Source organism: Emys orbicularis, chromosome 1 (genome assembly GCF_028017835.1).
Source record: "Emys orbicularis isolate rEmyOrb1 chromosome 1, rEmyOrb1.hap1, whole genome shotgun sequence".
NCBI lineage: Eukaryota > Metazoa > Chordata > Testudines > Emydidae > Emys > Emys orbicularis.
The window spans coordinates 242,508,336-242,532,473 of record NC_088683.1 but is presented as its reverse complement, the minus strand read 5'-3'; the positions used below and the strand labels follow the sequence as shown (position 1 = coordinate 242,532,473).

General features: G+C 43.8%; 1 protein-coding gene across 1 annotated transcript; it reads right to left on the bottom strand.

Annotated features, from left to right (window-relative positions):
- Positions 1 to 2,121: 2,121 nt before the first annotated feature.
- LOC135894564 (P2Y purinoceptor 8-like) lies at positions 2,122 to 21,379 on the bottom strand. Its single transcript, XM_065422693.1, has 2 exons — positions 21,329 to 21,379; positions 2,122 to 3,227 (listed from the first exon to the last, which is right to left on the bottom strand). The coding sequence occupies exon 2, from the start codon at positions 3,121 to 3,123 to the stop codon at positions 2,122 to 2,124; it is 1,002 nt and encodes a 333-aa protein (XP_065278765.1). The 5' UTR covers positions 3,124 to 3,227; positions 21,329 to 21,379.
- Between the last annotated feature and the right edge of the window lie 2,759 nt (positions 21,380 to 24,138).

Here is a 24,138-nt window from a genome sequence, read left to right as displayed (position 1 = left end):
ACATGCAAAATTCTAAATGTGCACTTACCAATCAGATAGTTAGATGTCTAATCAGTGAGAACCTAGTTCATATGCAGCTTCCAAGTTGATGGCCTGTGGAGTGTAATTCTGCAGGAATCAGGCTAGGAATGAGCATAAGAGCTGAGGGGAACAGATAGGCTTCTGAAGAGGACACTGGGACAGGGAAAAGACACAACTGATATGTTGAACGTTTGTTAAACAGCTTTATTTTTGAAGAAATAAAACCAAAGCCCAGGAGAAAAAGGACCAAAATCCTGTGAATGGAAAGTATTCTTTGGTGCACGGGACAGTGCATTAGCCTACAGGGCTACACTGCTGCATAATTTCCTTTTTGTACAATTTATATGGACAGCCAGTGAGCCTGATGGAATAGTGGGTGGGAGGGGCAGAAAATAGCTGAGGAGATAAAATAAAATATATGGAGAAGTGGTAGGAGCAGGAGGCACTCAACCTTTCAGGGCAGACATGCTGCATAGGAAGAGTTCAGGAACCCTGCATGACAGGTGCCTTCCTCAGCTGCAGAGCTTCTAAGGAGAGAAGTCTCACTTGCAAATCTGCTTCCTTTGAATTTTAACAGCACTTCAGCTGCAGACCACTGCTCAGAACTCCCCTGAGACCAAGCTCTGCCTGACAAGAGACCTTCCCCACACCGACCCTGAGCTGCTGTTGTTTCTGCAGCATAACACCAAGGGAGGGGGAATTTAGGATATGACTACACTGCAATTAAAAATCCACAGCTGGCCTGTTACTCAGGCTACGGGGCTCAGGCTAAGGGGCAGTTTAAATGTGGTGGTGATGTTCAGGCTCAGGCTGCAGCCCACGCTCTGGGACCATCCAACCTCACAGGGTCCTGGAGTCTGGGCTGCAACCTGAGCCGGAATGTCTATACCACAATTAAATAGCCCCTTAGCCTGAGCCCAGTGAACCTGAATCAGCTGGCATAGGCCAGTCCCAGGGGTCTAACTGCAGTGTAGACATACCCTTAGAGCCAATCCATGAGCAGCATGGGTTTGGGTTTGGGTTTGGGTTAGGCTGTACTAGACCAGTCTCTGAAACCAGAAGGGTTTGGAGCAGTAGGCTGCTGCTGGTGGGTTCTCTTCTTTGCTGGGTCTTGCCACATAAGTGAGGTATAATACATTGCATAGTAAAATGGGCCTTGTCTATAAATGGCCTGCCAAAGCAGTGTCAGTGAAAAAGGAGCATAAACTTTATGCTTTCAGACTGAATATGCCAGTCAAGTAAATACTGATAAGGAGGAAATAAAATTTGCATGACCAGATTAAACCTTGTCTGCATGTCTTTTGGCTTTTCCCCATTACAGATGCTAATCACCAGTCTTTGCTTACTCCTAAGTCAAGGGATGTGAATCATTTTAGGCTCAGCTATTCCTCTGCCCCTCACAAACGTGGTGTTTATTTTATTGCTGTCAATTATTTATTTTAGAAATGCTGAACTGGGAAACAGGTTTTAGAAAATGTTCCAGAACCACATTCCAAGGGAATGCAGGTACCTGGCACCAGGGGCAGCTCTATGTTTTTTGCCGCCCCAAGCACGGCAGGCAGGTAGCTTTCGGCGGCGTGCCTGCAGGCGGTCTGCTGGTCATGTGGATTTGGCCGTGCGCCTGCGGGAGGTCCGCCGGTGCCGCACCATCGGCGTCCCCGCCACCGAATTGCCGCCGAAGCCGTGGGACCGGCGGACCTCCGGCAGGTGCACCGCTGAAAGCCGCCTGCCTGCCTGCCACCCTCACAGTGACCGGCAGGCCGCCCCTGCGGCTTGCTGCCCCAGGCACGCGCTTGCTGCGCTGGTGCCTGGAGCCGCCCCTGCCTGGCACTGACACATTTCTTGTGTTCCTAATTTATAGTAATTTATGTCCCATAATGCATTGTTCTTGGCAAGTTAAGAGATGTGCCTTTTTCCATGCACGTTGAGCCTTCCTGAGTGCCTGGTTTGTTTCCAGAATAAGTTGTGGCAATATATTGCCTGGTGTACTTTTCTGTATCTCTTGACAGTCTATGTTTTAAAATAGAACAACTTCTAAAATCTCTGGATGATGATTCAGTGCAATGACTAATATAATCTGTTCCAGATCAAATACATTTTTTAATTATTTGGCGCGTGTTCTCTGGATGTTATTGGCACATCTTGTTCTGAAAAGGTGTTGACCATGTCACTGAATATATCAGGCATGCATTTGCAGAGCTTCTTCTGTATCTTTTGTCGAAACTCTTTGGAACCAAAAAAATAAACAAGTGGATCGAAGCAGCAATTAAGGCTATTCAAAGCCAGAGACAGCTTATATTCCACATAAGCAGTCTTATTTTGGGTAGTATAGACGAAATGGATGATTGATATCACAATATTGGGCACGTAACATACTACAAAGACTATAAGCAACACTATTATCAAATACATTGTCTGCTTCTTAATTTCCCTTAGTTGTGTGGGAGGGGAATTGAGAAGAGTCCGAATGACTAAGGTGTAGCAGAATGCCATTATTAGCAAAGGTAGGAGAAAGCACAGAAGAACTTGAGAGCCAAAATAGGCGATGAAATGATTCCTTGAAGGAAACATAGCTTTGGGCAATATATCAAAACAAGTGGTTATCTGCAGCTCCTCTACCTGGAAGGTGAGCTCTGTCTTCATGAGTGGGAGGTGCAGCAGTAAAACAAATATCCAAATGAGGACGCATGTCAGGAGAGCTGTTCTAATGGGTCTCATGGTCCTGTGCGTCAGCGGGTGAACAATTCCCAGGTAGCGCTCTAGGCAGATGCTCGTCATGGTTAAAACAGAACAGTGCATGTTTGCATAGAATAGCACAGTTATGATGCGGCACAGAACCTGTCCAAAGGGCCAGTCATTTCCCCGTAAGTGGTAGACCACTTGAAAAGGGAGGAGCATGCTGTAGAGCAAGTCTGTGATTGTCAGGTTAATTGAAAACACAATGGTGGGAGTCCAAGGCCTTGAGTGGCGGCAAAGGAACCACAAAGAGATAGAGTTGAGGGGAATGCTGATGGTGAAGATGAACAAGTAGAGGGCAGGCAAAGTGGTCTGCAGCATTTGGTTCTTAAGCATCTCTATGGTGCTGTTTGGCAGTTTTCCCATGATAGTGAGATAGATTCAGTGGTTTCTTCTGGGCTGGGACAAATGGAAAAGCTTCAGGTACCTTTTCCCACAAAAGAAGAATCTTGAGATGGTAGAGATTAGACCTGGTTAAAAAATGTATGTTTTGGTGAATTTTTTTTTAAGAGCAAGTTAATCTAACACATGATAAAACTCTTAGTTTGTTCATTCCCACCACATTAAATCATATTCACTCTGCCCTTTGGACCAAAGAATAGTTTTTAGCTATTTTCTAAAGTGCTTAATGAGTTTTGTTTATAGTTGCAATAGCAAGATGCAAGATCCAACCACCTGAGCATACATCACCAAGAATGGATGCTGTATCTTAAATAGGCTTAAAGCTTTTTCCTCCAAAGATGTTTTAGTATGCCTATTCGTGATCCATTTATTATCTTCTCCACCTCCTCCTCCTTCTCCACTCCACCTCTCCCCTTCCCTTTATTCAGGCCCTTTCAATTGGGTTAATAGTTAACATTTTTAGAGGGAGGTGTGACAGTGGCAGACAAGGTGCTAGCGCAGGGGTCGGCAACCTCTGGCATGCGGCTTACCAGGGTAAGCACTCTGGTGGGCCGGGCCAGTTTGTTTACATGCTGCGTCCGCAGGTTCGGCCGATTGCGGCTCCCACTGGCCGCGGTTCGCCATCCCAGGCCAATGGGGGCTGCTGGAAGCGGCGCGGGACGAGGGATGTGCTGGCTGCCCTTCCCACAGCCCCCATTGGCCTAGAGCAGCGAACCGCGGCCAGTGGGAGCCGCGATCGGCCGAACCTGTGGAAGTGGCAGGTAAACAAAGTGGCCCGGCCCGCCAGGGGGCTTACCCTGGCGAGCCACGTGCCAGAGGTTGCCAATTCCTGTGCTAGCTCATGCCAAGGCCCAGGGCCTCGCTGAACACTGACAAATGAATAGCTGGAAACCAGTCTGGCTCACCTGTGGGTTAGTTAAAGTAGATATTAGTATTATAAGAATGTGTTTAGTGTTTAGAGCAGGGATCGGCAACCTTTGGCATGCTGCCCATCAGGGAAATCTGCTGGCAGGCTGGGACGGTTTGTTTACCTGCAGCGTCCACAGATTTGGCCGATCGCAGCTCCCACTGGCCGTGGTTCACTATTCCAGGCCAATGGGGGCTGCGGGAAGCAGCGGCCAGCACATCCCTTGGCCCGTGCCGCTTCCCGCAGCTCCCATTGGCCTGGAGTGGTGAACTGCGGCAAGTGGGAGCTGCGGACGCTGCAGGTAAACAAACCGGCCTGGCCCGCCAGCAGATTTCCCCAATGGGCCGCGTGCCAAAGGTTGCCGATCCCTGGTTTACAGTTATGGAATGCTTCTAGGATGCTGCGTTTATTAATCCTACTTATAATATCTGTGTCCCATGGTATAAAGTAAAATTTGCCCTGTTCTTGTAGAAACATGAATGCGGGCGTGATCCAGAGAGGTGGTACGTATCCTCAATTCATATTGAAGTCAATGGATTTGAAACTGCTCAGCACCTTACAGGGTCAGGCCCCTCTGTAGCCCCTCTGCCTAGTGGTAACATATTCTAGAGCCTTGTAGGTCAACTTCCGGTTGGAAAACAAATCAGTGACATATATTCTTAGTGCAGCTTATTTATTTAACACTAGCTACACCTGTCTTGGAATGGAGGTGGACAAACAGCATGCAGATAATCTCCTCTTTTAGGAATCTTAGGACAAAAACCAATTCCTTGTTTCCAGGGAGCAACTGTGCCTCAAGAATTGACCCTGATTAGAGAGATTAAGGGAGAAAGAAAATTTCCTTGCCATTCACCACAGATCCCGCATAAAGAAACTACATCTCTAAAGTAACACAATCAAAACATTTCTTCAAAGACTGAACCATGCTAATATATGGAGATATACCTATCTCATAGAACTGGAAGGGACCTTGAAAGGTCACTGAGTCCAGCCCCCTGCCTTCACTAACAGAACCAAGTATTGATTTTTGCCCCAGATGGCCCCCTCAAGGATTGAACTCATAATGCTGGGTTTAGCAAGCCAATGCTCAAACCACTGAGCTATCCCTCCCCCCAAGTGTATAATTATGTAACAGAATTATATAACATGCTCCAATGTTATATAAAATAATTTGTGAGGTTGTGTAACAGCACCACCTGGTGATTTTTGCAATACTAAACTGGATCGCAGATATCTTTTTAGTAAATATAGAGTTTTGAGCAATTAACAGCTTCTAAAGGCTGTTGCAATTGTCATGTGACTCCTATGCAATTATCCTCAAATGTTGTAGGCCAGGCTTCAGCGTTCAAATGACAATATGATTAATTAATAATTCTGCTCCTACTAAAGTCAGTGGAAGCAGGAACAGGTATTGTATATAGAACTCTTGATATTTTGGAATCTGGGAACAGACTGACTGAAAGTTATAGTGCTTAATATATCCTTAATAAAATGCATGAATGAGTGAGCAAATGAATGTCAAAAGATTTGGGAAAAGATCCTCTGTGAGTGTATATTATTATAGCTCCAGTGAAATCATTGAAGCTTTGACAGTTTACATCAGATGAGGATTTTCCTTTGGTTCTTTTTGGATCCTGTTCTTCTTCCAAATGACATGGATTGAATTAGAACAGAACAGAGCACATTGATGGAGGAACAACAAGGCTCAATACTACAAATCTGTTTTGTTGACTGACACCAACCAAATTATGTGCAATGCATCAAAGGCAGGATCTTGGTGCTTATTGAATAAAAGTGACTAAGACAATATTGAATGAAAGTGGGATGGAATGAAAAAATACTGGTAGCCAAATATTATTAATAATAATGAATAATAAATGGATTTCTTCACAGGACCCCGAGTCAAGAGAAGATTCTGTACTTTTGATTTAGTCTAGGAAGTACTGCTTCCTAAACTGATGCCACTGAAGTCAGCCTATCAGTGTTTCAGTTAACCACTCTGTTGTTACCAGGAGGTAATTTTGGAATGGTATTTCTAAAAGTGATAACCTTGGCAATCATGATGTTCATGTTTGTATGTAGGAGAGGAGGCTTCTGAATTTCCTCATATTCTTAAGCAGGGCCGGCTCTGGCTTTTTTGCCGCCCCAAAAAAGGGTGCCGGGGGGGGGAGGGCGGCGAGCCCCGGCGGAGGCTCCGCTCTCCCCCCGGCGGCCGGGGGCAGGGCGCCGGGGGGGGGAGGGCGGCGAGCCCCGGCGGAGGCAACGCTCTCCCCCCGGCGGCCGGGGGCAGGGCGCCGGGGGGGAGGGCGGCGAGCCCCGGCGGGGGCTCCGCTCTCCCCCTGGCGGCCGGGGGCAGGGCGGCGAGCCCCGGTGGGGGCTCCGCTCTCCCCCCGGCAGCCGGGGGGAGGGCGCCGGAGGGGAGGGCGGCCGGAGCCCTGGGAGGAGGGCGGCGAGCCCCGGCGGGGGCTCGGCTCTCCCCCCGGCGGCCAGAGCGCAGGGCGGCGAGCCCCGGCAGGGGCTCGCCGCTCTCCCCCCGGCAGCTGGGGGGAGGGCGCGGGGGAGGGGGGAGGGTGGCCAGAGCGCCGGGGGGAGGGCGGCGAGCCCAGCTGTGGCCCCGCTCTCCCCGGCGGCCCGAGCGCCGCGCCGCCCCCCTCCAGGTGCCGCCCCAAGCACCAGCTTGGTTGCCTGGTGCCTGGAGCCGGCCCTGTTCTTAAGTATTTTACACCTAGCCTGGAGTATTTTTCTAAGTACACCCACATAAAATGTATTTTGTATTTTTCCTTGTTATGTTTACCCCATTGCTAAAATTACTTCTGAATTAACCACAGCTTTGTATAGCATTGTATCTTTCTCAATGCTACTCTGGTTAGGCAGCCTTCAATTCTGTCTTCTTTCCTAATGTTAACTACTACCGTTGTTTGAACAAGCCCAAAGCACTGAGGGCCACAAGCCCTCAGGAGACACTCAGTGAAATTAAAAGGTGGGAAATTGTAAACCAATACAAGGAATCCTTTTCCACACAAGATTCCAAAAGGGTTTGAAAATATTATCACACTTAATGTCAACACAGCTTTTGAAAGGGATATTAAGCCTAGTGCTTTAGGGCTTAAACCAGTCAATAACTATTAGATACCAGCATAAGACCTATGTGGGGAGCAGGTTATTCCACATCTGTCTTCTGTGGGGTTCCCATACCTTCCTCTGAGGCATCTAGTAGTAACCACTTTCTGAGACAGGTTGCTGGACTAGATGGATCTTAGGTCTGATCCAGTTTGGAAGTTCCTATGTTCTCTGAATAGTTGTATTACCCAGGAACAGACCAGGGACCATATTGTGACTCAGAGAGGAACAAGCTGGTTCATGGTTTCCCCTCTTCCCAGGGTGGGGAATCATTTGCATCAGCCCTGTATCTGGCACAGATTACTTTCCCCTTCATGCCAGCTCGCTGTGCTGGCTAGAACATTGGGAGGGCAGAGTTCCTACCCCTGTCTGCCCGTTCCCCATGCACCAGCACAGGAGGGGGTGTTGTGGATAGCTGGATATAGGTAGCCCACATAGGGTTGCCACCTTTCTAATTGCTGGTAACTAGACCCCCGAGGCCCTGCCCCCTGCCTTGCCTCTTCCCCATCCCTGCTCCACCTCTTCCCTCAAGGTCCCACCCCTTCTCCGGCTCTTCCCACAGGCCTTGCCCCTTTTTCTGCCTCTTCCCCCAAGGCCCTGCCCCTGCTCTGTCTCTCCTCCCCAAGGCTCTCCCCTCATCACTTGCTGCTCTCCCTCCCACCCCCCATTACTCACTGGTGTCTCAAGGAGCTTGCCTGCAGGTACGAGGTGGCCCTTGCTAAGCAGAGGCTGGTGTAGGTTAATGACCTGACACCTTCCCTGGCCCCACCGTAACCAGACTTTTGGTTTGGGTGCCATTTTGGTTTGTGTGCCATTTTTGCCCAGACTTTCCCATTGAAAACTGGACACCTGGAACCCTAAATGGCACCTAGACACAGAAGCCAAAAACTGGACTGTCTGGGTATAATCCAGACAGGTGGCAACCCTAAGCCCACACAGAATGTGGAGGGGGTGTGACAGTTTCACACTTATTGTAATGCAATAAGCTGGGCAGGAACTTCTGACTTTAGAAAAATAAATCAAAAGTTAAAAGCTGACTTTTTAATTAATCCCACTTTGGAAGGAAATGGAAATGGTAAGATGTATGTGCTGTAGTTTTTTACTCACTGTGATGGTTTCTACTAAATTAAATAGATAGCATATGAACCAATATACAGATACAATGGCATACAAAAAATCACGTTTGCTAAAGCAGCAATTTCCCCTTCCCACTAATAACAAAAAGTTAGAACCTCACTACCTGGCATGAGTGGAGACCCATTAAGGGTTTGTGAACAAGCATTTTAACAAACATGAATTTTTAAAAATGAAGGCTAATACGTCACCGAATGTACCTTATTCACGTATGTGGTGCCCCTAGCCTCTGTTTGTCAGAGGCTAGGAATGGGTGACAGGGGATGGATCACTTGAGGATTGCCTGTTCTGTTCATTCCCTCTGGGGCACCTGGCATTGGCCACTGTTGGAAGACAGGATACTGGGCTAGATGGACCTTTGGTCTGACCCAGTATGGCCGTTCTTATATTCTTACGTTGACAAGTGTAGTTCAGTTTTAATTCTTCATAATATATTAGCAAAGTTTCTGTGGATAAGTGTACAAGTAAGGAAGATTTAATAATATGCCCACTCCTTATAGTACTATGCTCTTTATTATTTGTTGAGAAATAAAGTGAGACCACGGGATGTTTCTGGATTAGCAGAGCAAGAATTGCTACATTTCTAGTATATTGATGGTAAATACATAGTAGCTCTATCTAGTAACTTTTGTGGTTCCAATAACCACAGTGTCTGAGCACCTCACAAACATTTAATGGGGTGGATCCTCAGTCTACTTAGTTCACTTTGTTGCATTCTCTGCTGGCATAAATTTATACCTGGCAGAATTCGATTTTTAAAATAATTTTGATGGATAATACCAATGTTTATTTTTAGGCATTTTTTCTGTTTTTATTGATTTAAATGTTCACAGTTGCATGAAATTATGGAGGGAAGGGATGTCAGACAATTATTGAATGGCAGTAGACTTTCAGATTCAAAATGTTAAAGCTGTATAAACCATTAAAACACAAATTGTTTACGTGTCAAAATATACAAAATAATATACCTCAGTCAACAAATCACACCTGTTTTTACTATTCATTTGCTAGTCCATTTGTAACCAGCCTAATTCAGAAGTCTAAATCACTCTGAGTTTGACTCTATTAAGTTCTCACGTGACATTTTTCTTACTCTGTCTATCTGTAAATGTTGATTATTATTGAAGGAAATATTTTTCTTTGGATTGTGTGTGTACAGTGAAATTGATGTTTACGGACATTTACCAATACAAATCTAATCCTTCCAAGTCTGCATAAATTAAAGCTGCCCCCCTGCAGCTTTTCTTTAGAGCAAAATCGGTAAGCTGACTCAGGGAACTGCAACTGGCTCCCTATCATTCCCTTCCTTCACCCCCTCACTGCATTCAAGCTCTGTACAATGATGAATGCAGCCCTAACAAATAGATCCTCATAACACTGCTGTGATCATATTATCCCATTCTACAGATGAGAAAATGATGCACACAGGGGTTAAGAGTGGTGAGACTATGACTTGGACTACACGCTCATGTGGGGAGCAAGAGAGACTGCTCCTTAAGCCCCTACCTGCCCTACCCGGACTTTGAGTAAATGAGGTTACCCACCTGAACAAGGGAATGGAAATGTGTGATAATGGACAGATAATGGGTGATAATGTGTCTCCACACACATGCCTCCCCTCCACCATTGGCCAGAGTCTAGGTATATCAAAGCAGCAGATTTACTACTGCTCCAAGGGACAAGGGGGAATTTTACTTGGAAGTGTTCAGAGGTGTGTCTCCATGGGCTTGTCTTCACTGCAACATTTATCTCAAGGGATCTGCACTCAGGATTACCCCACGTCAGTTTGCCAAGCTCAAATGAGAGTGGTCACATGGCGAAACAGCATTTGAGCTCCACAGTGCATATGTTAGAGCAGATTTAAAATATGGGTCTGAAGTACTGTTGCCTATAGCAGTTTGTATTTCAGGAAGACTAGGGCATGGGGGCAATAAGATGGTGACAAGGTAGAACCATTCTGCAGCATTTTTACTGAGCATGGTTAGCTGAAGATAGCTAATCTCAACATTCAGAAATTCTGAGATAGATGTAAAAAATCATGAGATTAGCTTAAAAGTCATGAGATTTTTTTAAAATAATACATTTTGTGTTTTTACTTGCCTTGTGGGTTTTCAGCCTTTAGGGTTCATAGTTTCAACTATTCCTCCACAACTATGGGAGCTAGAAACTTTAAAAAATGAGAGGTGGAATTCTCTGAAAAATCATTTGACTCCAGGAGCTGTATCTTTAAGAAAACACCAAATATCACTAAACTTGCCATAAATGAATCACAATCATAAGCAATACTTTCTCTTTATGTGGTTCTGTTGGGCTTAAATCCATGGAGAAAAGCACTGAGATATGAAACTAATTCTAGTTATCATGGAGGAGAAACTTTAGTTAGCAGAATCAGCCATTTAAAACATAATAAGTAATAAGATGGCAGATCCTCAAACAGTTACACTGGCTGCAGAGTGAGTGCACTGAGGTGGTGCATGTTGTGTATGAAACCTTCTTGGGAGGATGTCACTCTACAGAGGTAGCACAGAATTGTGGGCCAACAACTAACTTGTTTAAAATCAGCAGGAAGAGAAAAGAAAGAGGTCAGGAGTCCATTATATATAAAATTACATTAAAAACTGTGCTAAAAGAACATTGCGTTTGCAAAGTCAAACACTCAAATTTAGGAAATGCCATCATGCAAAAATTAGAACAACCAAATTAGTGTTTGGTGATTTTTCCATTCTCATCAATGGGTAGCTGCAATGCTGCATTTCTAAAACCAGGTGGTGCTATGAATGTAAGTATAGCATACCCGGCAAATACTACTAGCTTCTCCTGGTTGCAGAGAAAACCCATAACAAGCCCAAACCTCTCCTGATATAAGCCTAGTTCTGTTCTTTTTGTAGTAAAGGCAGAAGGAAGGAGGAAACCAGCTCTGCAGGGTGCATCCTCCAGTTTCTCTTTTGCTGCATTTCCCTTTGGAGCATTGTACTATTTTTCAAGAAAGGCTTTTGAGATAATTAATATGTCTTTCTGTGTTAACCATTTAATAGCTTAATAAGCCCTTGAATATCTCTCGCACTTGCTCTCTCGCCCTCAGTGTTGAGATGGAAATATTGTTTGCACTCCAGTACTGAATGGGTTACACCTATTGGAACAGTAGGTGGATGTGTTTTGGCAATGAAAGGATTACAAGTTTTGGCTAGCCCAGAGGTCGGCTACCTCTGGCACGCGGCTCGCCAGGGTAAGCAGTGCGGGCTGAGGGATGTGCTGGCCACGGCTTCCCTCCGCCCCCATTGGCCCAGAGCAGCGAACCGTGGCCAGTGGGAGCCGCGATCGGCCGAACCTGCAGAGGTGGCAGGTAAACAAACTGGTCCGGACCGTCAGGGTGCTTACCCTGGCGAGCCGCGTGCCAGAGGTTGCCGACCCCTGGGCTAGAGGATGAGGCGGATAGTTGCATGTACTGTAGGACAGAAAAGTTTACACCAGCTGGGTCATGAATGGGAAGGAGAGTGAGATGGGGCATGAACTCCGCCATTTTGTAATATCTCAGCACCTCCACTGCTAGTTTCCTTTTTGGGCCATGATTAATTGAAAAGAAGCTCATCTCTGCTCCTTTTCCTTCCAGGCTCTTTCCCCTCGTCTGGTCACTCTACCACTTTATCCTGAGCACTCAGCCTCTCTTCCTTCATTTTTGCTCTTGCTCGCCCTTCCCAAGCTGTCTGATGCCCAATGACTCTCTGCCCTGGGCAGTTAGAGCCCATCTGCATTTCTGTCCAGATGAGGGGTGTGTTTATGAGAACTTGCCAGTGGCTAGGGAACCCAGCAGCTTTTGGGAGCAGGACAAAGGTAAGAAGCGGAATGTTGGGGAGGATTCTCAACACCTAGGCATCTTTTTTTTTGGGGGGGGGGGAATATTTGTGAGGAACTTTCTGTCCTAGTGATGACTTTCAAGGATATCTGGGCAATGAAAAGGGCTAAATCAGCGGTTCTCAAACTGTGGGTCGAGACCCCAAATTGGATCGCAACCCCATTTTAATGGGTTCGCTAGGGCTGACTTAGACTTGCTGGGGCCCAGGGCTGAAGCCCGAACCCCACTGCTCGGGGCTGAAGCAGAATCCCCAGGGCTTCAGCCCTGAGTGGAAGGGCTCAGGTTACAGGCCCCCTGCCTAGGGTTGAAGCCTTTGGGTTTTGGTCCCCTGCCTGGGGTGCAGGGGCTCAGGCGGGCTCAGGCTTCGGTCCCCCGTCTTGGGGTCGTGTAGTAATTTTTGTTGTCAGAAGGGGATCGCGGTGCAATGAAATTTGAGAACCCCTGGGCTTAATGAAATCAATGAACAATGGACAATGGAATGAAACAAATGTAGAGTTTTCAGACCAAGCCATTTTTGAAGTATTATGTTAAAAACTCAGACTGAGTAACTTTTATATCTTCCAAAACAACATGTGTACCTAATCTCTGGTTAGAGGAAGGTTAGACAGAAAACACGGTTTGTTTTTTAGAAGTCAGGGGTGGATCGAGGGTAGGAAGTGCCTGTGATGAGGTGTATGTACCCTGCCTCTAGAAAGATCAGTAAAGGATTACTGGGTTTCCTTATACACGAGGGAAAAAAACTGCTTTGCAATGCAGGAAGTGTACAATCTGTCAGGCCTACAGGTTGGTGCTGACAATTCAGTCTTCTGTAGAAAGAGACCTTTAAAAGGAAATGTTTGGGGATATAGGATCCAGGGAGAAACATGCCAGCCTGAATTGAGAAGACTTCTGCCTAGGGTTGGTAGTGTCATGAATGAGAGACTGGGCTGAATCTGCTTTGGACTCACAGGACTAATGGAGTGGTGCCTGCTGGAAATCCCCAGACATTTGTTTGCAGTTAACCTCTGCAGGGGCTGGGAAGGGAATCCTGTTTAATGACTAGAACTGTGGTCATGCCTTTGCTGTGTGAACTGTGCCAACAGTTGGACAGCGGAGAACCTGCTGGGTGCAACCCTCTGGTCAAAATTGGGCTTTTAATAGAAAAATAGTCATAGCCCTACCCATGGGTTTACTAAAATGGGTCAATAACAAAGCACTAGAAAATACACTGTAAGGAATAGCCGTGGAATAACCCTAGGAAACGGGCTAGATGGAACCCACATGTGATAAGGCTTTTGATATTTAATGTCCATGATTTTATGCTGATCCTATGTTCAAACCTTAACTCACTGCCTCAGTTCCCTTTAAGCGCAGCAGCCTATCAAGGGCTGGGCAGGTGCTCAGGGCTGCGGTGGGGAGAGGTGCCTCTCCCGTGGTGCCAGCCTGGCCCAGAGCTGCTGCGGGGAGAGAGCGCAGGGGGGAGCCCAGGGGCAGCCTGCACCCCAAACCCCTCATCTCCAGCCCCACACCAACCCTCTGCCCCAGCCCTGAGCCCCCTCCCGCACTCCGAACCTCTCGGCTCCAACCCCACCACACATCACCTCCATATTGGTGCATGTAGCAAAATTCATTCTGCACATGCATGGGAAAAATTAGGGGAAACATTGCTCACTGCATGTGGGGAAATGCAGGGCAAAGAGTGTAATCGGTCTCCCTTTGCACGTGTTCCTTGTTGGCAAGAGCAGAGAGTGGTGGTTCTGCTTTGTACCACCTGATTCTGACATCAAGGAGTTAGGAAATTTCTTTTCTCTGTGTACATTGCCTGCGTAAGATAGTGAAAAGGGGGAACAAGTTTATTGCAAAATACCCTTTATTACAAGAACATCCTCCCCCCATCTCTTCATTGCACTACCTGCCCCTCCAACACAGATTCATCCCCTCCTCTCCACCACCCTGTCAGCTACCTCCAGGGCCTGGAACCCCCTCCTAAAAGGAGGTGGGAAATCATCTTGGTATCCCCAACAGCAGGGCTGTTCCCTCCCACTTCTTGTCCTGAAAGGATCCCACTCCTACATCGACAGCATGAGTGGTTTGAAGTGTGGAAGTAGGGCCAACTAGCAGGGAATAAAAATTTAAAAAGCAATGTTTTTTCTTAAAATAAAAGCCCCCCATTATTCAAAACTTCCCACCATGTAAATGTGGAGCTAGGGATTAACACTACATTTTAATAACACACTTCTCAATCCTGATGAGAGAGGGGCTGCAGATAGGTTGGTGGAAACATCTTGAAGTTACGTTGCGGATGTTGTCTCTCCCATTCTTCGGTCTTTCACCCTTTATAGATGAAGGTCTCAAAGTGAGAGTGATTTTCATCCCCAGCTGCTTCTGGATTCCCAGCTGGTGCTAATGACCACATGCTTTGTTTTTTTTCTCTCTGTAAAATGACTGTGACTGTTTTCCTGGGATACTGACCCTACTACCTATGCCTTTGTGACTCTTTGACTGAATGAATGCAGTGTGATCTATGTAAGACCTGTTGCACAAAGCAGTTGCCCATCTGCTGGGGGCAGCACTAGTCAGACGGAGGATGTCAGTTCTTCTAGGCTACAGAGGTTTCTTTTCTCCTTCACCTGAACTGATGTGCGAAAAGCTTTGTGTTACAATCAGGCAAGAATATTGGCAAAGGTTTGTGTATCATTTTAAAGATATGTTCATGTGCCTAGACACCTCTTATGACAGGTGTATTTTATACATTTAATTTTAAGATGTTTAGCGATATTAGGTTTTAATGCTGCAACAAAATTTCTTCAGTAATTAGCAGTCAGGCAAAAACAGTCACAACGGAGCTCAGTAAAAATGTCCCTACGTCTTAACTAATAGCAACCATCAAATAAAGCAAACAGACTTTTCAATTACTGCTCATCAAATAGACCATTGATTGTAAGAGAATATCTCTCCTTAAAACATGGAGGAAGAAATAAGGGAAGAGAAGGCTAAAAACAGATCATAGCACAGCTATTACACCAGCACAGAGCCTGGTCTGTATGCCTGGGTCTACTAAATAAGCTTTAGTCCTATCTTGGTCATAATCAGGCCAGTTGTAGATGGACTTCAACTAGTCATCTAAAATATTTAAAACTGAACAATTTAAACTGGTGCCAGCCCCTAACACAGCCACCCCTAAACTAGTTTGGCTTGCGTTGAACTATTTCAATAATGATTAAACAGGTTTAAGTATGTCTCACATTAGAGGTTTGCAGCAGTTTGACTAGATCGATTTGAAATCAATTTTGTTAAATCAGTTCTACTTTTCTAGTATAGACAAGTCTCTCACACCAGTGTGAAGTGGATGTCACACATCACTACAGCACAATGGTAGCATTTACACCCCCTGTGTCAGATGTAAATAACTGAGTAAGATGTGAGGTGATGGAAAATCAGGTCCATTCACTTCCATACTGTGGTATGAGTCAAACCCCATCTCTTCAACCCACAGTTGAGGCTTTGTCTTCACTGACAAAGAGGTGTGGTTTCTCAACATGAAATCTGAGTGGAGACAAGGTGTGATGATTAGGGGAATTTATGTACAATTTACGAATTCAGGGTGATCCTGGGTACTCTGGAAATGTGTCTGTGTCCGACTACAAATTCCATTTTGAATATGAGACTTGGTTACCTTCTCTGCTGTCTTTTGTCTCCATATTGAGATAAAACCCACAGGAGGGGCCAGGATAAATTCTTTCACCTGGCACAGAACTAACAGTATAGGGTTGTTAAATTTTGATGAATGTCCATTCAAATGGAGCCCCCCTGGATAAAGAGATGGCTATTGTCCAGGGCAAACCAGTTTTTCAAGTCTGAACTATTGGGGGATGGTAATTAAGCAAGAGAACATTTGGTGGGGGACTCTGATCGCCTGCCGGGGCTGATCTGTGAGTCACCTGACAAAGAGGTCAGGAGGTTATAAAAGAAAGGCTCTGTCACCAGCTATTTTAGAGACAGAAATACAGGGAGAAGTGACCAGAAAGATTGGATGTTCCAGAGGAGAAACCATGTGCAGGAAGGCAGAAGAGAGGAACAGAGGGACATACTTTCATGTGCAGAAATCATGTGCAGGAGGTGGGATCCTGGAACCCTTAGAGGACTCTGACTTAAGCCCCAAGAATGCTCAAGAGCAGTAAAGAAAATGAGGCAGGGAAATGCCTACAGGTGTTATTGTTTTATCTGGATCTGTGTATTTCTTATGCTAGCCAATGTAAAAAGTGACTGGTTTGGAGGAGCCCTTACAAAACCTATGTGTCTGTTATGTGCTTCCACTATCAAGTGTCCCTGAAGAGGTGAACTGTAAACCCAGAGCACCCACAAGGTTAGAGCTCCGGGAAAGGGTATGATTAAGCTACTGGGGAGTCTGGATGTCAGCACTGGTCCTGCGGTCCCATTTCCACGAAGGAGTAACAGACAGGGAGCCTATGCCTAGAAACTATGCCAGGCAGGCCAAGGGGAGAGAGACATGGCACTTAGAGCAAGGGAAGCTTAAGAGCACATGGGTCTTGTGTATTGGGACTCAAACACAGCAGCCCGGTGAGTATCCAGCTAGGTCTGTGTGGCATAAGGCACTAATAGTTTTTACTTGGATATAGCTAGTTGAGGTCAACCCTATACCTCCCACTAGGGGTTGACTTCGACTTGTTACATTGAGATAAAAACTACAGTGCCTTGTATCCACTGGGATTTTACATCGAGATAGCTAGGAGTTAACTACCTAGGTAAAAACACACCTTTTTTGCACTGATGACATAGCCTGAATGTCTAGAATTCTTCCCCTAAAGTTACCTGCAGAGACATTTTTATCTTTGAATAAGCTACACAAAGTTTAGCAGCACAGTGCAGTATCTGTAATGGGTTATAAAGCTATTCAGCACACTGAACAAAGTGTACAGGATATTAGGATGCCATGACTAACTATAGATGTAATCATAATACTATAAAATAACATTTGTGTTGGTCTAAACTGTGCCCTTATAGGGACAAACTTCACTGCTTTTATCAGAACCCAGAATGTGTTCCATATGGATAGCAATATCTCCAGAGTGTATGAGAGTCTCTGAAATAAACGAAAATAGGTAATATCATTAATATATGTCATTACAATCTGTCCATTTCTAAATTCATTTCAGCTGCTGTTCCTCTTCTTTCTCTTATGAAAATCTCCACCTCTGTGGTTTTGATGATGCAAAATGTCAATATGTCTGTCCTGACAAGTTCAGCCACGGAAAAGGCATTTCCAAAAACCCCAGGAGAACAGTCTGTATCTCAAAGTGACTTCTTAACTGAAGTGAAACCTTTTTTTCATTTTAAAAACAAAACAGCATGATTCAGATAGATTCCGGTCACCCACTCTGGGGCCTCAGTCCTGCCCTTTGACCTGGGACATGTAGACTAGTATGTTTCATCCCCTGACTTCAGTCACCCATCAGTAATAACACAACTGGGGTTGGAGTTAAAGTGAATTCTGCACTCCAAGTGAGCTACATAACAACCCATTTTGGAGTCATCGTGCACATTATTTCTGTTCTGCTCAATGTCACATACTGGCTCTACACTCAAACACACTTTTATCCCCTGTTTAGCAAGGAAGGGGTTTCCAGGGATTCAGTAGGAACCAAGGAACTCTGCACAACCAAATGTACCATGTGGAGAAAGCTACTGCAAACTCTTCAGCATTTCCTGCAAGACTGGGGGCTAGATTCTCCACTGCTGTGAATAGTCATTTACATCTGAGAGAAAGAATTTCTCTCTCCCAGAGCTGGTGCCGTGACTACACAAGCCACGTTAAAGCGCTGCCGCGGCAGCGCTTTAACGTTGCCGGTGAAGACGTACCCTGAGGGACAATCTCCACTCATTGATATATTTTGCTTTCCACAACCAAATCTCTGTACAACTTTTCATGAGTGATGTACCCAAGTATTTAAATTCTAATATCTAAACTGTATTGTTAAATCTATTCACCTAAATTTGGGTTATTGCTGATTATGTACTCTATGTGTCATATGACTTTAAAAACAAACTTTGTATTTGTGGATAATCTAAGCACTATACCCAGATGTACAGACACTCTTTTCCCAACCTATGTATTGTATAATTTTTTTAACATTAACTTTAATAAAAAATTTATTAGACCAACTTCTGTTGGTGAGAGAGAGAAGCTTTCGAGCCACCTGGAGCTCTCAGTCAAGTCTGGGAAAGGAACTCCCAGCACCACAGCAAAATGCAAGGTGGAACAGATTGTTTAGCGTAAGTAATTAGCACATACTGAAAGGGACCATTCAAGGTTAGTGGGTTACAGATTGTTGTAATATACCTACAAATCATGGACTGAACTGAGACACTGGATCTATAGCTTATCATTGCAACAATCTGTAACCCACTAACCCCCTCTTTTTGTCCTATGACTGCAGAAGTGTTAACAGCCCACTCTATCTGGAATGGTCCCTTACAATATATGCTAACTACTTATGCTAAACAATCTGTTCCACCTTGCATTTTGCTGTGAGGCTGGGAGTTTCTTTCCCAGACAGGAAGAAGAGCTCTGTGTGGTAGAAAGCTTGTCTCTCTCTCTCTCTCACCAGCAGAAGTTGGTCCAATAGATATTATCTTATTCACCTTGTTTCTTTCATATCCTGCGACCGACACAGATACAGCTACATCAGATAGAGCTCGCCAATTATCCTTAAGCAGAATACATGATTCTATAGGGTGAGAAACTGTTACAAATGAGCAGACCAGATAGTGTGTGAATCTGTTTTCTGGCCTTCTTGCGCTGTTTTCCCCGTATGGGGAATTATGTTCTAATTTAGAGTAAACCACAGTAGGCCAAAAGAAAATAAAGTATTTCCCCCTGTATCTTTAAAAATGATTAAATTCAAAGTCATACAATATGCCCTAAAACTAACTTGTTTTTAAATGTAACAGAAAAAGACATCACTTTCTAAAGGAACGGGGAGAAGTGACCCAGTGCCAATCAGAAATGAGCTGTCTGATCCTGCTCCTGATCCAGTCAACAGGGGTGGCTCCAGGCACCAGCGCAGCAAGCACGTGCCTGGGGCGGCAAGCCATGGGTGGTGGCCTGCCAGTCGCTGTGAGGGCGGCAGTAAGACTGCCTTCGGCAGCATGCCTGCAGGAGGTCCACCGATCCCGCGGCTTTGGCGGCAATTCGGCAGCGGGGACACTGAAGGCGCGGCACCGGCTGACCTCCCACAGGCATGCCGCCGAATCTGCGTGACCAGCGAACCGCCCGCAGGTGTGCCACCGAAAGCCGCCTGACTGCCGTGCTTGGGGCAGCAAAAGACATAGAGCCACCCCTGCCAGTCAATAGGATTTTTTCCATCAATCAGTGTCACTGAGAACAGGATCAGGCCCTAGTGTTATACTTTCTCAGGTTCTAATAAGCTTTGTGTCACTAGGTTTTCTGAAGTAGGCCAACAAGCAGAGCTGCTCAAACTCCCTGACAAAGCTCCAAAGAGGCTGGAAAGCCAAGAGAAACTCTACAATGTTTGAGATAATAGCAGCATTATTCTTGCAATAACTTTAAGTGGAACTATACTGAGCCAAATTAACATCCATCTGCAACCTAGGCCCATTGTGCTCAAGGCAGGATTAATGCTACAGGACGGGAGGTGGAGTGTAACCCATAACATGGAGTTAATGCCTAGTCTTTCCCCTTTCCCTCCTGCTATGTCCCTATGCCACTACTCTCCGCCTCATCACCTCCCCCTTCCTCCTACTTCTAATACTCCCATCTAGAGCTGGACATAATTTTTAACCAAAACTTTTTTTTTTTTTTTGGCAAAAAACACAGATTTGATGACACTGAACATTTTCACGAATTCGCATCAATTTAATCCGTTTGTTTTGAAAAAAAAATAATTCAAAAAGACCATCTAAAATGTTTTGTTTTGATGTTTTTGAAAAGAAATGTAATGAATTTTCATGTCAAAGTTTTCTATAATTGTATTTAAAGTAGTTTAAAACATGAAAAAATACACATTTTAAAACATTAAAAAACAAACATTTTGGGATTTTTCAAAATTGCCAGAGAATTGAAAAATCTGTTATTTGCACAGCTTTACCCCCATCTTTTCTCACTCCTACAGCTCAGTTCAACAATGACATAACACATAACAAATCTAAGTAACTGTTTAACCTTCCTTTGTAAGTTCTAGTCCTCACCCTATTGTTTGTTCCTATCACTTGTATCTTGTCTAAATTTTAGGTCAGAAGCCCTTTGGAGAGGGACTAGGAGTAATTTTTTTTAAAGTGTTTAAGTGACTTTAGCACCTAAGTAATATAAGGTTTCTTCTTAATTCTACAATTTAAAACAATGTGTATCTAAATATATATATATATATGTAAAGGACTTACGTCACTTTTGGGCACTGTAAAATAGTTATTAATAAATTAATACTGACCAATCAAAGCATGGACATGCATAATGGGGTAATATTGCAGCAGAGTTATGTACATTTCTCAGAAATAACATGTATTTTGTAATTAACTGGGTGAGTGAAATCATGTTGTTTCCACAATGATTTGTTCAGTTAGAAATAGAAAAGAACCAAAGGTTTTGCTTTTTTTTTTTTTAGCATAAATCCCACCTTTCATGCATGCACATAACTCAGAACAAATGGGAATTATTTGCAGACCTATACAACAAAATAGACCCTCTGATCTGTAAAGTTAACAAAAAAACCTTAGACAGCCAACAGAATCATAATGCACGATCTATCACTTAAAATACTGTGAGTACTTATGCCCATGTTACAATACTCAATGTAAAATCAAGCATGTGCATTTACAAGAATTATATTAGAAGAGTAAAAACAACTCCCTTAAATTCAATGGACCAAATGCGAAGGTCCAACATCCTTAATAAATGTTTACTCAAGCAAACTTCCATTGACTTTGAGGGCAGTTTGCCTGATCAAGGACTGAGTAAAAACTGGGCACAAACCCCAAGATTTAGCCTTGCATAATTAAAAATAAAGCACATAACAAAGCAGTATTCTGAACGGTTACAATATATCTCTGCAACTCAGCTGTTCTCGGGATTTGTTGTTTGACTCTAGTAGGAACTCCTTCTTCAAGTGACTTATAGCCAAAAGATTTATATATCTTACCTGATTCCTCATCCACATCCGATAATCTGAAGCTGTGCCGTCTGACTGACCACAAATTTTCTGCAAGTGGTTCAATAGTAAACGTGCACACTGTATTGCAACACCTACTTCCTTCTTCATATTTTTGACTTTTTGACACATAGATCACAACAACTCAATAATATGTCCTAAAAGGATAAAAATTGTTTTCTCCTCAGACATAAAACGAAAAATCCTTTTTCTAAAGTAAATATATTCATTACTTTATGGTGCATTGGGATGCCAATACTAGCCCTGGTGTATGAGAAATGCTTGATTCATTGTGAAAGATATCTTTCTCCTCTGTGGATTTTGTAATACCGAGGTTCTCCCATTCTTTTTTTATCTTGTATGAAACCTGTGAACTGTGAAAAGGTTTTAGTGTACTGGGTGTAGTCAAATCAGAAAAGGAACCACATATTTCTGCTTTTGAAATATCTTTCTGAGTTCAGATATGTTTCTACCATTCTCCTAAACTAGCCTTTTTGTGCGGTGAAAAACTCCATGAAAAAATCTGCACAGTTGCTACCATCTTCTCCTTCAAATTGTTCCTCAAGACTCATTTTTACTACAGCACACACAAAGCAATAGCAACTGACAACAACTAGGCAAGAGGAGCACTAAGTATTGTGCTTGTTATATGTAGAGCTGGTTGGAAAATGGAATTTCTATTCTTCAAAATATGCCAAGATTTTGATTTTTTTTTCATTCAAATCAGAACAAAACCAAAAAAATTCATTTTTTTCTACAAAACAGAATTTTCTAAAAAGTGGTTTTGTTTCAATCAGAATATTTTGTTTTGATAAAACTGAAAGATTTTGTTCTAATTTTTACTTTATAAGATATATATTTTTCAAATTACCAAAAAGTCATTTCAAAATGAAAAATTGAAATCTGCTGCTCCAGTAACCTCAAAATGGGACATCTGGTTTCGATTTTTTAAAAACAAAACTTTGCCAAAATTCCCTCAGAAATTTTTGATTTCAGTCAAACAGTGTTTCCTCCTGGAAAAACATTCCAGTGGAATATTTTTGACTAGCTCTAATTATGACACTGATTTGCTTCACTGTTTTCTCTTAAAGGATGGGGCAACATGTGCTCCCTTGGTGTGATATATTGATCTGGGGATTGTTGTGGGGTACAATTCCTCCAGGAGCTACTGCTGAGGCATTGAAGCTTTCACTCTGTCCCTAATGCAGAACAGTGCCCATAAATCATAATCTTGCCCTAACGATGCCATTGTTTTATGAGATAAGGGGTTTCTTTTATGTCCTTGGCTAAAAAAGTCCCATACCCCCATGGCTGTGTGGTAGTCTGTGTACGAGTTGTCTGCTGCCCTCTGGCTGTCTGCAGTTTGTCTTGGTGGCTAGCACATTGGTTTTAAGTCAGGAGATCTGGGTTCTAATCACACTTTAATCACTGGCCTGCTGGCAGACTTTAGATCTGTCATTTCATCTCCCATGCCTAAATTCCCCCATCTGTAAAATGGGGATAATGATACTGACCTCCTTGGTAGAGCATTTTGTTTTATATGAGAGCTAGGTACTACTATTATTTTAGAGTCAGAGGGAGTTAGGCACCTGTTATTTGTACCTTTGGAAATCTCCTCTTTAGAGTGTATATATATGCGTTGTAAAGTGCTTTTGAACCTCTATAATAAAAGGATCTACATAAATGTCAAATATTTTAATTTTGTCTAAAACTCATTTCATATTGGTCTGTTTTGTTTTTCCTATAGCCTCTTTATCTTTCCACAAACCAGCCTAAAGAATCTTACTGACAACAAGGGCTGGATAAAGAACCTGTCCAGACTCAAACAGCTGGAGCTAGGGGGTACAACTGGGGAAGAAATTCAATCCCATTTAAACCAGTCATGTTCAAGTCTGCCATACATTGTGAGGTGCAATCAGCTGACATGGTAAACAAACCACCACACTAATACAGCTGTCCCAAAAGAGCCTGGCACTCTACAACCTCCAACTGAGCATGCAAGAAAGAATGCATGTTCCACTTCAGATCTCCAAACTGCGTGTAATGTTTCTAGATTAACTCACCCCTCTTACTGCCAGCACATAAATCTCTTCTTTTTCTAGATGCTGTTACTGTAAAAGGCAAAATTGTCACAGAGTAGAAATTCCAATATTCATGAGAAAGTTGATGGAAGCTATAGATAGTCTATAACATTTTCTCTAACTCCTACGCAGCAGGGTTTGGTGTAGAGAGAGATTGGTATCCCCAGCAGCACTGTGCCATAATGTGTTATCTTCCTGCTGGTGATTTGAATATCTTTATAGGCACTTCTATGCCCTTCTTTATGATAACTTCTGAGCATGTCATAATCATTATTAAATTTTATCTTCACAACTCCCCTGTTAAGTAGGAAAGTATTTTCTCTGTTGAACAGATGAACGGAGGCACCGGGAGATTATGTGATTTGCCCAAGGTCAGACAGGAAGTCTGCATGAACAAGAGATTATCTGTATGTGTGAATTAATATATACCACATATTATTCAGATTGCTTGACACTTCATATTACGAGACCCTGTTTTCTGTAGGGTATAACTTTGCTAAATTTTAATCATTTGGACTGAAGTTTTCCATATTGGGTGTCTGCCTCAGGCTGATTATTTTGTTTGGGTTTGTAGTGTGTGTTTTAATTTCAGTCAAAACAATCCAGCAATTTCTGAAAATGAGGCTAGGGAAAAATACATTGTTTCCCTCATGTTAAATACTCTCTGGCAACTTATTCTTTGAGAAGCTCTAGCACCCCCATGCTGTGGAGCAGGGGTCG

Bases quoted from the DNA above. Each gene is read 5' to 3' on its own strand.
- LOC135894564 (XM_065422693.1), bottom strand. From the start codon at position 3,123: ATGGGAAAACTGCCAAACAGCACCATAGAGATGCTTAAGAACCAAATG.